This window comes from Schistocerca gregaria, chromosome 1, assembly GCF_023897955.1.
Source record: "Schistocerca gregaria isolate iqSchGreg1 chromosome 1, iqSchGreg1.2, whole genome shotgun sequence".
In the NCBI taxonomy this organism is placed as follows: Eukaryota; Metazoa; Arthropoda; class Insecta; order Orthoptera; family Acrididae; genus Schistocerca; species Schistocerca gregaria.
Window position 1 is genome coordinate 1,179,462,241 of NC_064920.1, and position 13,846 is coordinate 1,179,476,086.

General features: G+C 40.4%; 1 protein-coding gene across 2 annotated transcripts in view; it reads right to left on the reverse strand.

Annotated features, from left to right (window-relative positions):
- The window catches only part of LOC126284497 (E3 ubiquitin-protein ligase RNF123-like), a 184,962-nt gene that overhangs the window by 50,667 nt on the left and 120,449 nt on the right, over positions 1–13,846 (reverse strand). For both annotated transcript variants that reach the window (XM_049983475.1, XM_049983465.1), the window contains exon 13: positions 2,597–2,993. In XM_049983475.1, the coding sequence (XP_049839432.1) occupies positions 2,597–2,993 (397 nt within the window). The remainder of the gene's footprint in view (positions 1–2,596; positions 2,994–13,846) is intronic.

The window sequence follows — 13,846 nt, forward strand, 5'->3', positions numbered from 1 at the left end:
GAAACGAAATCCCTGTCATCACAGGGGAAGCATTCCTCATCAAGAAGACTAAAGAGGCCTACCATGCACACAGCAATGTCAAAGTCAATACTGATTGCTTTCTTTGACTCCCATGGTGTTGTATACCACAATGATGCACCACATGGTCAAACAATCAAAAAAAGAGTAGATTAGATTAGATTAGATTAATACTTGTTCCATAGATCATGAATACGACACTTCGTAATGATGTGGAACGTGTCAGGTTAATAAAAGATGTCTGTACAAGAAATGACATTACACAAAATATTGCATGACACTAATGATTAAGGTTTTTTTTTTTTGATGCTGCATGGCGCAAGAGATTGGACTTAAAGTCAACAGGAAATTGGCACCTCCATCATGACAATGCTCCAGCATATTCATCGCACTTGATTCAGACCTTTTGGTGAAAAACCATATCCCTATACATACTTCAACAGATTGCTTACTCTCTTTGTATGCCCCCTGTGATTTCTGGTAGAGAAAGAAGAAGAGGCCATTGAAAGGTGATTTCAGACAAGAGAAGGCATTATGGCAGCAATGACAGTCAAGCTGAACTACACTCCAAAACAGGGTTTTTCACCATGCTTCCCAGAATAGCGGCACTGCTGAAAGAAGTGTGTGGAGTCCCAAGAGAACTACTCTGAGGGTGATTAGGTGTTCAACACTACATGTAAGCCAGTTTTTCTTTCCCCGGCCAAAGGTTGCATACTTTTCTAATAGATCTCGTATTGTCTGCTGACAAGCAGCAGCTGAGTGAGGTAGTGTCTAGTGCTCACATCGGTTTTTCACTGCAATGGAAATGACAGAACAACTGGAGCAGTGCTACTGCATCAAATTTTGAACAGTAACTGGGTGACTGCCAAGTGGAAACCATTTGGAATATTCAGATGGCTTTCGGTGACATTTTTTGTTGTTTCTCTAGAATTTAACTGATTTGTAGAAACTTTACTAACAGGACTGCTATTTTATATCCTCAATTGCAGAAAACAGCTAGATCATGAATGTATCCTGAAACATAGTTAAATAAAAAATATTCTACATTCTGACTGCCAAAGAATGTATACAAGTTTCTGTGCTGCAAACAGCAACTTGCAATCCACAATCTGATTTTCGTAATGATAAAGTTTTCTACAAAATCTGAGGGATGGAGTTACTAGGAATTCACTTACAGACAAAGTGAAACAAATATATGTTCAATTTACACTATAAGACAAAGAAAAGATGCACCTCGAAGTAATTATCCAAAAAGGATGGAAATTGGCAGATATGATGTACATCTACAAACAAACAAACAAATGATTAGAACTGATTGGGTGATTTACAAAAGAGAAAGATCTTCACAATTAAGAAAGTCAACAATTCAATGACCCACCTCTGGCCTTTGGCAAGCTGTTATTCAGATTGGAACTGATTTACAGATTTGCTGAATGTCCTCCTGAGGGATATCGTGACAAATTCTCTCCAACTAGTGGGTTAGTTCATCAAAATACCCAGCTAATTGGAGGGCCCTGCCCATAGTGCTCCAAATGTTCTCAATTGGGGGGAGATCTGGTGACCTTGCTGGACCATGTAGGGTTTGGCAAGCACAATGACAAGCACAATAAACTCTTGCCATGTGTAGCCACACATTATCTTGCTGTAACTTTGGATGACTTGTCACGAAGAGCAACAAAATGAGGCATAGGATATCATCAAGATACCACTGTGCTGTAAGGGTGCCACAGCTGATATCCAAAGGGGTTGTGCAATGAAAAGAAATGGCACCCCAGACCATCGCCCCTAGTTGCAGGCCTGTGTAATGGGGACAGTCAAGTTGATATGTACCACTATCCAGGTGTCTCCAGACATGTCTTTAACATGTTGAGTCCCACTTCCAACTTGGCCCCGATGAGCACCAAAGATGTGTCTGGAGACGTCCTGAGCATTACTGGATATTCTATGCCACGTTTTGTTGCCCTTCATGTCAACCCAATCTGAGCTTACATTTCAATGAGATAATGCCCATCCACACACGGCAGGAGTTTCTACTGCTTGTCTTCATGCTTGCCAAACCCTACCTTTGCCAGCAAGGTTGTCTGAACTCTCCCCAACTGAGAACATTTGGGGCATTATGAGAAAGGCCCTTCAACCAGCTCGAGATTTTGATGATCTAATGCGCCAATTGGATAGAACCTGGTATGATATCCCTCAGGAGGATATCCAACGACTATATCAATCAATCACTCCCAAGCTAAATAACTGCTTGCATAAGGACCAAAGGTGGATCCATGCATTATTGACTTTCTCAATTTGTTAAATTCTTTCTGTTGAATAAATCATCCAATTTTTCTGATACTGTAAGCATTTGTTAGTCCATACATGTAAATCACAACTAACGATTTCCTTCCTATCCAGATAATTTCTTCGAGGAGTATACTTTTTTCAGTATACTTTGTAACACCTCCTGCAATCATTGGTGTATAGAGTTCACTTAGGAGGATTTATTTGCAGCTGTTCCTTACATCAAATGAGTCATATCAGGCATAATTTAGCCATTAGTGAAACATAAAAATGCTTACAATGTGATTCTTACCTTCAACTTGTTCCAGAGGTGCTGTGGGATGCAAATAGGATCTAAGTGCAGTACACACCTCAACGACCGTCTCAAGATAAAAATCAGGCACAAAAGAAAACAGATTTCCTTCTCCTGATGCTTTCTTGAGAGATTGTAAAAGTATTCTGAGGAACCAAACAAGGTGACCCTGCTTTTCTGGAGAGTAGACAGCCCCACGCACCCATGCCATGTGTCTAGCTTGTTCCATGAGTTTGGTTTCAAACACTTGGCGAGAATTTAACAATTCTCTGACAACTTCATCTTCAGTGCTGCATGAGGCAGCTTCATTCAGGTGACTGCTGTATGATGCTAGCCTGAAGTTAGTGTCATTCAGAGCTATTACATACTCAGACATATTCTCCCTCAGAGTGCTAACCTAAAGAAAAAAATAATGAACAATTGGACATATGGGTATTAAAAGGTTTGAATCATTCTTTTAAACTTCAAAATGAGTAGATACTAGATTGCCAAATTATGTCTGTTAAGATGAAAATGAAAGTATATACAATGAAGAAATTGAAATGCTAACTCAAAACTTCTGTACATCTTGCTTCCCACAGAGAAGTTTTCTTTAATTGTGGTGAGCACTGTACAATGCCTCTAGTTTAATTTTCTTAGTTTGACTTCCTTTCCACTACACAGTAGCTTCTGACAACTTTCTGATTTTTTCTATTATTAATTGCTGTGGTCCACTTGCATGCGCATATATGTGCAAGTCAAGAAAAATCGTTTGTTAAACGCCCTGTACTTTTCTCATAAAAGGCTAATAAAGTGATCACAATATTATGAAAAGGATAGATTGCTGCTTACCATACAGAAGAAATGTTGAGTTGCAGACAGGCAAAAAAATGGTTCAAATGGCTCTGAGCACTATGGGACTCAACTGCTGAGGTCATAAGTCCCCTAGAACGTAGAACTACTTAAACCTAACTAACCTAAGGACATCACACAACACCCAGCCATCACGAGGCAGAGAAAATCCCTGACCCCACCGGGAATCGAACCCGGGAACCCGAGCGTGGGAAGCGAAAACACTACCGCATGACCACGAGATGCGGGCACACGCAGACAGGCAAGGCGAAAAGACTACTAACCACATAAGCTTCTGACCAGCAGGCCTTCTCCTGAATTAGACAACATACACAACACACACTCGTACAAGCACAGCTCATGCACACATAACCACTGTCTCTGGCTGCCAAGGCCAGACTTCGGCAGCCAGAGACAATGGTCTTGTATGTATGAGCGGCATCCACATGAATGAGTGTGTTGTGTTTGTTGTCTAACTCAGGAGAAGGTCTTCTGGACCATCGCTAACATGTTTAGTAGTCTTTTTGTTGTGCCAGTCTGTGACTCAACATCTCTACTATATGGTGAGTGATCTATCATTTTCATAATATTTCATTATTTCATTCTCGATATCCATTGTTTAATAAGATGGTAAACAATTTTTAATGTACTGTTGATGCATTCAAGTATTTCAAGTGTGGCATCACTGAAGCTTCACTATATTTTGAATCAGCACTTCAGTTACAGAAAGAGGTTACCTAGATTGTGTTAAAGTATGAAGCATTGGAATGTCTCCTACCTTCCAAACTTCACTGGTTCGCAGAAGAGCTTCTGTGAAGTTTGGAATAGAAGATGAGGTACTGGCAGAAGTAAAGCTGTGAGGACGGGTCATGAGTCATGCTTGGGTAGCCTGTGAAAGACAAATGTCCCAAGTTTCAGTCTTGGTCTGGCACACAGCTTTAATCTGCCACGAAGTTTCATATCAGCGCACACTCCACTGCAGTGTTAAAATCTCATTTTGGAACTGCCTCATGATTGTTGATAACAGTTTCAACATGGACGTCCATAAAGAATTCAAGTCTATTTGTTGCCATTAGATGTTCTATATTTCCATCTTGAGTGGGCTTGCAAATTATCTGTTCTACATAGTTTTCAGGGAAGACTTTTAACAATGTTTTGCAAGATGTCTTGTCATGGCCATCAATTACCAAGCTAATTTTCCCAGTTGATTGTTGGATGAGTAAATTCTCCTCCAATGATGACAGTATGACTGGGAACATTCATATTAGTGAACTGAGATACTCCCTGTGGTTTTTGGCTACTTCTGTGGGCGAGTCTGTTGGTTGACAGAAGGATCCAATTAGAAGCTTATGCCCAATCTTCTCCCTGAGACTTAGGCACACTATCTCACATGCAGTTTCAATTTTTATTTCAAAGGATTTGTCTACTGTGACAAATACTCCACCTACATTCCCATTAGCTCATCCTTCCAATAGGCACTTAATTTTTTTTACATCTGACTGCTGTCAATTCTGGGTTTTAGCTAGCTTTCTGTACCTACTATCATGTGAGCTCCACTGCTTTTTAGAACTGCTTTAAACTCTGGAAATTTCTTGTGAATGTTACAGCAATTATCATTAGAATTTTAATCTTTTCATCTTTAAGGGTGATTTCTTTCAGTCTTATACTATTACTTTGCAGGCTTCAGCAGCTATCGTTACCTGCACTGAGAGTCGTCTAAGCTAAAAATCCCTTGAATGCTCTCCAGAGAGGCACAATATAACTTGTCACAGAAACTTCAAGTGTCAAGTCTTCTACTTGGCTCATAGCCAGTGGGACACAAACAGCTCTGGGGACAATGCTGCAGATTGAGGGACTCATTAAAAGTCCATGAGCAAGATTGGTCTTCTCATCCTTCTCTGCAACTTGTCATAATGATCCACGTATGAGTACACAGTTCATATGACAGGCATCATTCATTCCTATGGGCACCACAATCTGCAGTTGGCCACACCCTGTTCCCTAAATGGCTGCTAGAACAGCTTCTCCAATGTATAGGCTGAAGATTCCAGACATATATACTGAGTGCACAAGGCAATTCTTCCTATCCCATGCTCCTATCTTCCTAAGTAGTACCATTACTCACCATGTGTTTGAGTGGCGATGATCAAAAGACCCCTATGCTTTTGGGATCACTCCTCCCTGACAACAGTCAGAGCAAGTGTCCACAAAGTTCAAGTGGGTTTCATGGGTGCTCTGTTTCATTGGATGAAAGTACCTCAGATTTGTTAGTTAGTGGGTTGGGTTAAATGCCCTGAATTCTCACTGGTTCCTGTTTTCCCTGTACAGAGCCCCTAGACCTCCACTGGCATGCCACTCACAGCTAAGTGAACAAGCAATGATAGATCACTTCCTTCTGGCAGATGCAAGATCACCCACTGAAGAGGATAATACTTGATGTAACTTTGTATCTCTGGTACACAATTCTCAGCATTCTGTTAAAAGTAGCTTCCAAATACGTGACAGCGATCAGTGCCATTTCCAGTTGCTTACAAACAGCAACTAACTCATCTCGTGTCGGAGACTTTTGTTGAGGTTACAGTCACAATTACATTTGCATAACAGTGTCAACAACAAGTGTTAACATACAACAAATGCTGATAATATATGCCACTATTGAAGTGAGAAATTAAATAGAACATGGCATGACATTTTTAACATGCACAAAACAGAATATTACAACTCGGAGTTGATTTCTTGAAAGCTACATTTACATCATGATCATAAAATTCCAAACACTGACTCAGAAGAAAGCAGAGTAGGAAAAGAATAAACAGTGCAGTAATCTAATAAGTACTTACATTGCAGTAAGGGTGGAAATAATTTTCTGAAAGGATAATGTCGCCACAGTTTACAGAATTCAGAACTGTAGCTCACAGTTTACTAAGACATATCCACAATACTAGTAAGCATCCAAAAATTCTCAAAAGCACTGAATCATGAAGCAGAACCATCAGACAAAAATATTAAATTGATTCAATTAGGCACCGATAAAATCCCATTAATTATCAATTACGGGACTGAGTAGTTTGTTTCTAAAAAATTAGTTTTTACCACATTTCATATGAATGACAAGTTCCTTACATCAGAACTTCACAGCAGCACAAAAATTAAGATTTCATAAACACTATACACTGAAGTTCCTTGAAATTTTGGGTAAACTGACAGATGTCCGTAGTCTGTGCCACAAAATTTCAGTGCCGAGTCTTCTGGCAGTCTTTAGATGTATACATCTGAAGATGGTCACAAGACTGCTGAAATATCATGGCAGCAACTTCCAGACCTAAACTAAAAACTGCTTCAGTTGTATCTGACTATTGTCATAAGTTTCTCAGGTATATACAGAGGCTTTATTGGTGCATAAGACCTTTTAAAAGGCACTGGTATCTCATCATATTTGCCTCAAAAAGGTTATATGTAGCAATCTTACAGACAACATTATTGAAATTAATAAAGTAATATTAATCCTCAAGCACCTGTGCTATTGTAAAATGTACAACAGCAGCATTTTTATGCCTAACTGATGTCTTAACATTGAGCTGTTGCACCACTGCTGCCATGTATTCCATTGCTATGTTTTCTTGGAAATGTTAAAGTGACTTCAATTCCTTAGGCTAGCTTTCTCATTTTGTTTTCTGAATTGTAAGCAACACTGTAAAAAGTACAACATGCACCTGCTGGTGTGATGGTTGTAAAGTTTGTTCCAGCAGTCAATATGCAGAGGTAAGTGTAATAAAAAGTTAACTATACTTATTAACTGTTTTTTTATTTTGTACAGATGTATGTCAAACATCAATTTCATTATAATGGCATCTGAATTTATTTATGCATTTCATTTCTTTTAATGTTTTGTTTCAGTTGAAAGGGTATATCAGATGAGGAAATTCACTCACTACTTGAAGAAAGTGACAAAGGAGTCTATCCAGATTTTTCAGATTTGACTGATGAAAGGTACTGAATATGAGAATCATGGCAGCAAATCTTAACTTGAAGCTTGAAGATGAGGGCAGTGATGATGTCAAAGAAATAGCAGATGTGTGGGGGTTCTTTGTTGGAAAAGACAGTTACACACTGGTGTAAAAGTAACTGTATTAAAACATCAAAAACCAAGGGAAAAACATTGTGCAAATTATACCACATGATGGGTATAACTGATGAACTTAGTACTTTTCTGAAAAAAAAATCAACATTATTGATGAAATCATAAACTATACAAATACATAAATGAATAGGCTGTGAGACACACATCAATTCTCACACACAACAGATAATAAAGTGACATCATGACACGAAATAACGGCTGTGTTTAGGGTCCGTTTTTGATTGGAACAAGAAGAGACCATCATGCTAATGTACTGGAACTCTGGGTAGCAGATGAAACATAAATGCAACTGCTTAGGACTGCAATGGGTAACAAAAGGTTTGTGTTTGTTCCATACTGTATGTGGTTTGGTGACGTGGAACCAAGGAACGACAAGAGAAAAACTGACAAGGTGGCTGCAATTTGGACAATATTGGACACTTTAGTTGCTAACTGTCAAAGTTCTTACAGCCTCAGTGAGTTCACCATTCAGAGGTTGCTGTGGCTGGATTCAGAACATATCCAAGAAACCAGCTACTTACAGGATAAAAATATTTGCACTATGCGATGCAAAAAGCATTTTATTGCAGTAATCTGTGGGCTTACTGTGGCATGCAACCGGAGGCTAAGTCAGGTGTCTACATCCATATCTACATAGATACTACACTAGCAACTGCATGGTGTGTGGCAGAGGGTACCCTGTACCACTACTAGTCAGTTCCTTTCCTAGTTGGAGGTGACTTTAACCTGCCAGGTATAGGCTGGGATGTCTACTGGATTCGCTCCAGGGGTATAGGCAAACAGTCATGCAAAACACTTTTGAAAACGTCTTCTAGAAACTGTCTTGAACCGCTACCTCAGCAGCCCATGTACAATGGAAATATCCTGGACCTTGTAGCTGCAAGTAGGTCGGACCTTATTGACAATGTCAGTATAGAAACAAGGATTAGCAATCATGATGTCACTACAGCAATTATGGTTATGAAAGTTAATAAATCAGTCACAATGGCTAGGAGATTATTTCTGCTAGGTACAGCAGATAAGCAGTCATTACCATCTCATTTAGACAGTGAATGGACATCACTTAGTCCCAGTAAGATGGATGTGGAGGAATTATCAGCAAAGTTTAAGCAGATTGTAAATTGTGGTCTGGAGAGGGGATAAAGGATGGAAAAGACCCACCATGATTTAACAACAAAATTCAGAAGTTGCTGAGGAAGCAGAGACCATCGCATTCTCGGTTCAAAAGACAATGCACAAATGAAGACAAGCAAAGATTAGTAGAGATTCGTGCATCTGTGAAAAAATATATGTGCAAAACATACGACAACTACCATCATCGCACCTTAGGAAAAGGTCTGGCAGAGAACGTGAGAAAATTCTGGTTGTATGTAAAATCTCTAAGCAAGTCTACAGTTTCCATTCAGTCCCTTGTTGACTAGTCTGGTGTGGAAGTTAAAGATAGCAAAACAAAACCCAAGATTTTAAATTTCACATTCACAAAATCGTTCACACAAGAGAATCATACAAACATACTGACATTTGACCATCAAAAAGTCCCCCATATGGACAACATGTTAATAAACATCCCTGGCATAGAGAAAGAAATGAAAGATTTGAAAGCAAATAAGTTGCCATATGTGGATGGAATCACAATTTGATTTTACAAAAAGTACTCTACGGCATTGGCCCATTACCTAGTTTGCATTTATCGTGAAACTCTCACCCAACATGACTGATAAGCACAGGAGACTTCAGTACATAAAAAGAGTAAAAGAATGCACCTGCAAAATAACAGATCAATTCACCAACACTGGTTTGCTGCAGAGTCCTTGAACATATTTTCAGTTCGAGTATAATAAACTTTCTTGAGGCTGAGAAGCTTATGTTCACAAATCAGCATGGGTTTAGAAAGGATTGCTCATGTGAAACTCAGCTTGCCCTTTTCTCACACAATACACTGTGAACTATGGACGAAGGACAACAGGGAGATACCATATTTATTGATTTCAGGAAAGCATTTGACAAGGTGCCCCACTGCAGGCTGTTAACAAAGGTACCAGCATATGGGGTAAGTTCAAAGATATGGGGGTGGCTCGGAGACTAATTAAGTAATAGAAACCTATATGATGTTGTCAATGGCATATGTTCATCAGAGACAAGGGTATCATCAGAAGAGCCCCAGGGAAGAGTGATAGGACTGCTATTGTTCTCTATGTACTTAAATGATTTGGTAAACAGGGTGTGTGGCAATCTGCAGTTGTTTTCTGATAATGCTATGGTGTGTGTGGTAAGTGACTGTAGGAAGATACAAGATGACTTAGACAAAATTTCTGGTTGGTGTGATGAATGGCAACTAGCTCTAAATGTGGAAAAATGTAAGTTAATGCAGATGAGTAGAAAGAACAGAACTGTAATGTTCAGTTAGATTATTATTAGTGTCCTGCTTGACACTGACTAGCCCTTTAAATATCTAGGTGTAACATTACAAAGCAACATCAAATGGAATGAGCCTGTGTGAGTTCTGGTAGGGAAAGCAAATGATAAACTTCAATTTATTGGGAGAATTTTAGAAAAGAGTGGTACACCTCTAAAAGAGACTGAAAATAGGATGCTCATGCAATCTGTTCTTGAGTACTACTCATGGGTTTCATTTCTGTACCAGGTCGGATTGAAGGGAGACATCAAAGCAATTCAGTGATCGGCTGCTAGATTCATTACCAGTAGGTTCGAACAACAGTTAAGTGTTACAGAGATGCTTGAAAACACAAATGGGAAGCCCTGGAGGAAAGGAGACATATTTTTGAGAAACACTACTGAGAAAATTTAGAGAATCAGCACTTCAAGCTGACTGTCAAAAGATTCTACTGCTGCCAACATACATTGTGCATAAGGGCCATGAAGCTAAGATTCAAGAAATTAAGGCACATACACAAGCGTCTTCTCCTGGGGGCATAGTGATGTGATGCCTATTGAAAATTCTAACAGGAACATTACAACTGATAATTGGTACATAAGCTACATCCTTTCTGAATATTTGCTACAAAAGAAACTCACTTGTATTGGCACTGTGGGGAAGAATGGGCATGAAATTCTTCCAGAATTTCTCCCATACAAAACAAGAGAAACAGGAAGTGCAGAGTTTGGATTTCTTCATGGTAACCTTGGTTTCATATGTTCCTGATAAAAACTGTGCTGTCATACTTTTTGTCTACTAAGCATGTCACAGTCACAGTTGAATAAACATACAAACCTGAAATCATAATTGACTACAATTTGACAAAAGGTGAAACAGTAATTGGAGATAAAATATGTGCTTGTTACCCTGTTTCAAGACTTACAACGAGACGGCCATTAGCTCTTTTTTATTTTTATTTCTTTCCTCTCTCTCTCCTTTTTGACACTGCTGGAATTTATATGCAAATATTGCTTCCCCTCACAAAGCCAGTGATAACTTTGTGAAGAAATATTTATCTCAAGAAGCTAGCAGAAGGTCTTATGAAAGAACAACTCATATCTAGAACTCCCCTCAAATTGTTAAACAGCCGATCACTCAGTATTTCTTATATAGTTTTTGTTGAAGCATTGACTTCCAAGAACCAGCGAAAAAACATGGGATGTGTATCCTTTGTGGACACCAAAAAAATTCATCCACATGAATTAAATGTGATAGATGTAATAACCCCCCATGAACCATGGACCTTTCCGTTGGTGGGGAGGCTTGCGTGCCTCAGCGATACAGATGGCCAGACAAACATGTCGTTCCTGAAGAGGGGCAGCAGCCTTTTCAGTAGTTGCAGGAGCAACAGTCTGGATGATTGACTGATCTGGCTTTGTAACATTAACCAAAACGGCTTTGCTGTGCTGGTGCTGCGAACGGCTGAAAGCAAGGGGAAATTACAGCCGTAATTTTTCCCGAGGACATGCAGCTTTACTGTATGATTAAATGATGATGGCGTCCTCTTGGGTAAAATATTCTGGAGGTAAAATAGTCCCCCATTCGGATCTCCGGGCGGGGACTACTCAGGAGGATGTCATTATCAGGAGAAAGAAAACTGGCGTTCTATGGATCGGAGAGTGGAATGTCAGATCCCTTAATCGGGCAGATAGGTTAGAAAATTTAAAAAGGGTGATGGATAGGTTAAAGTTAGATATAGTGGGAATTAGTGAAGTTCGGTGGCAGGAGGAACAAGACTTCTGGTCAGGTGAATACAGGGTTATAAATACAAAATAAAATAGGGGTAATGGAGGAGTAGGTTTAATAATGAATAAAAAAAATAGGAGTGCGGGTAAGCTACTACAATCAGCATAGTGAACGCATTATTGTGACCAATATAGACACAAAGCCCATACCTACTACAGTAGTACATGTTTATATGCCAACTAGCTCTGCAGATGATGAAGAAATTGATGAAATGTATGATGAAATAAAAGAAATTATTCAGGTAGTGAAGGGAGACGAAAATTTTATAGTCATGGGTGACTGGAACTCATCAGTAGGAAAAGGGAGAGAAGGAAACATAGTGGGTGAATATGGTTTGGGGCTAAGAAATGAAAGAGGAAGCCGTCTGGTAGAATTTTGCACAGAGCATAACTAAATCATAGCTAACACTTGGTTCAAGAATCATAAAAGAAGGTTGTATACATGGAAGAAGCCTGGAGATACTGACAGGTTTCAGATAGATTATATAATGGTAAGACAGAGATTTAGGAAACCGGGTTTAAATTTTAGGACATTTCCAGGGGCAGATGTGGACTCTGACCACAATCTATTGGTTATGACCTGTAGATTAAAACTGAAGAAACTGCAAAAAAGTGGGAATTTAAGGACATGGGATCTGGATAAGCTGAAAGAACCAGAGGTTGTACAGAGTTTCAAGGAGAGCATAAGGGAACAATTGACAGGAATGGGGGAAAGAAACACAGTGGAAGAAGAATGGGTAGCTCTGAGGGATGAAGTAGTGAAGGCAGCAGAGGATCAAGAAGTTAAAAAGACGACGGCTGCTAGAAATCCTTGGGTAACCGAAGAAATATTGAATTTAACTGATGAAAGAGAAAATATAAAAATGCAGTAAATTAAGCAGGCAAAAGGGAATACAAACGTCTCAAACATGAGATCGACAGGAAGTGCAAAATAGCTAAGCAGGGATGGCTTGAGGAAAAATGTAAGGATGTAGAAGCTTATCTCACTAGGGTTAAGATAGATACTGCCCACAGGAAAATTAAAGGGACCTTTGGAGAGAAGAGATCCACTTGTATGGATATCAAGAACTCAGGTTGGTTGGGTGTGGGATTGAAGGGACCAGACTGCTAAGGTCATCGGTCCCTTGTTCCACGATAAAATCACATGAAATACAAGCTGTCAGTCGTTAAAAGCGGAGAACTGAGACAAGGGACGACACAATACAAAAAAGACAGACAAAGACCAGACAAACAGAACTAAAATCACACCGAGAGTGAAGGTGGTTGGCCGACCATGAAAATAAGGAAAAGCCAACCACCAAATGACATTAAAACCCACAGTTTAAAACCACAGGCCAAAGGCCCAAGTCAATACAGGAAATAAAAGGACAAACACTCAAATCATACGATAAAAACCCCCTGCCCGAATAAAACTCAACACGAGGGCCGCCATAGCAACGTCATCACATAAAAGGGGAGGGAGGGTATCAGGCAGCGCAAACATCTGCCTGAGTCCTGTTAAAAGCGGGCAGTCCACCAAAATGTGGACCACCGTCAGAGCTGCCCCGCAGCGACATAGCGGTGGGTCCTCCCGGCGCAACAAATGGCCGTACGTCAGCCACGTGTGGCCAACGCGCAGCCGGCAGAGGACGACAGAGTCCTTCCGAGAGGCCCGCATGGAGGAGCGCCACACACCGGTCGTCTCCTTCACCGCCCGAAGTTTGTTGGGCGTGGGCAGGGTGCGCCACTCGTCACCCCAGGCACCAAGCACTTTCTGGCGCAAAAGCGACAGGAGATCACACTCCATAAGGCCGAGTTCCAGAGCCGGTGAACTCACTGCCTGTTTAGCCAGCGTGTCAACCCGCTCATTGCCCGGGATGCCGACATGACCTGGGGTCCAAACAAAGACCACGGAGCGGCCGCAACGGGCAAGAGCATGGAGCGACTCGTGGATGGCCATCACCAGACGGGAACAAGGAAAGCACTGGTCAAGAGCTCGTAAACCACTCAGGGAGTCACTACAGATGACAAAGGACTCACCTGAGCGGGAGCGGATATACTCTAGGGCGCGAGAGATGGCAACCAACTCGGCAGTGTATACACTGTTCCCGGGTGCC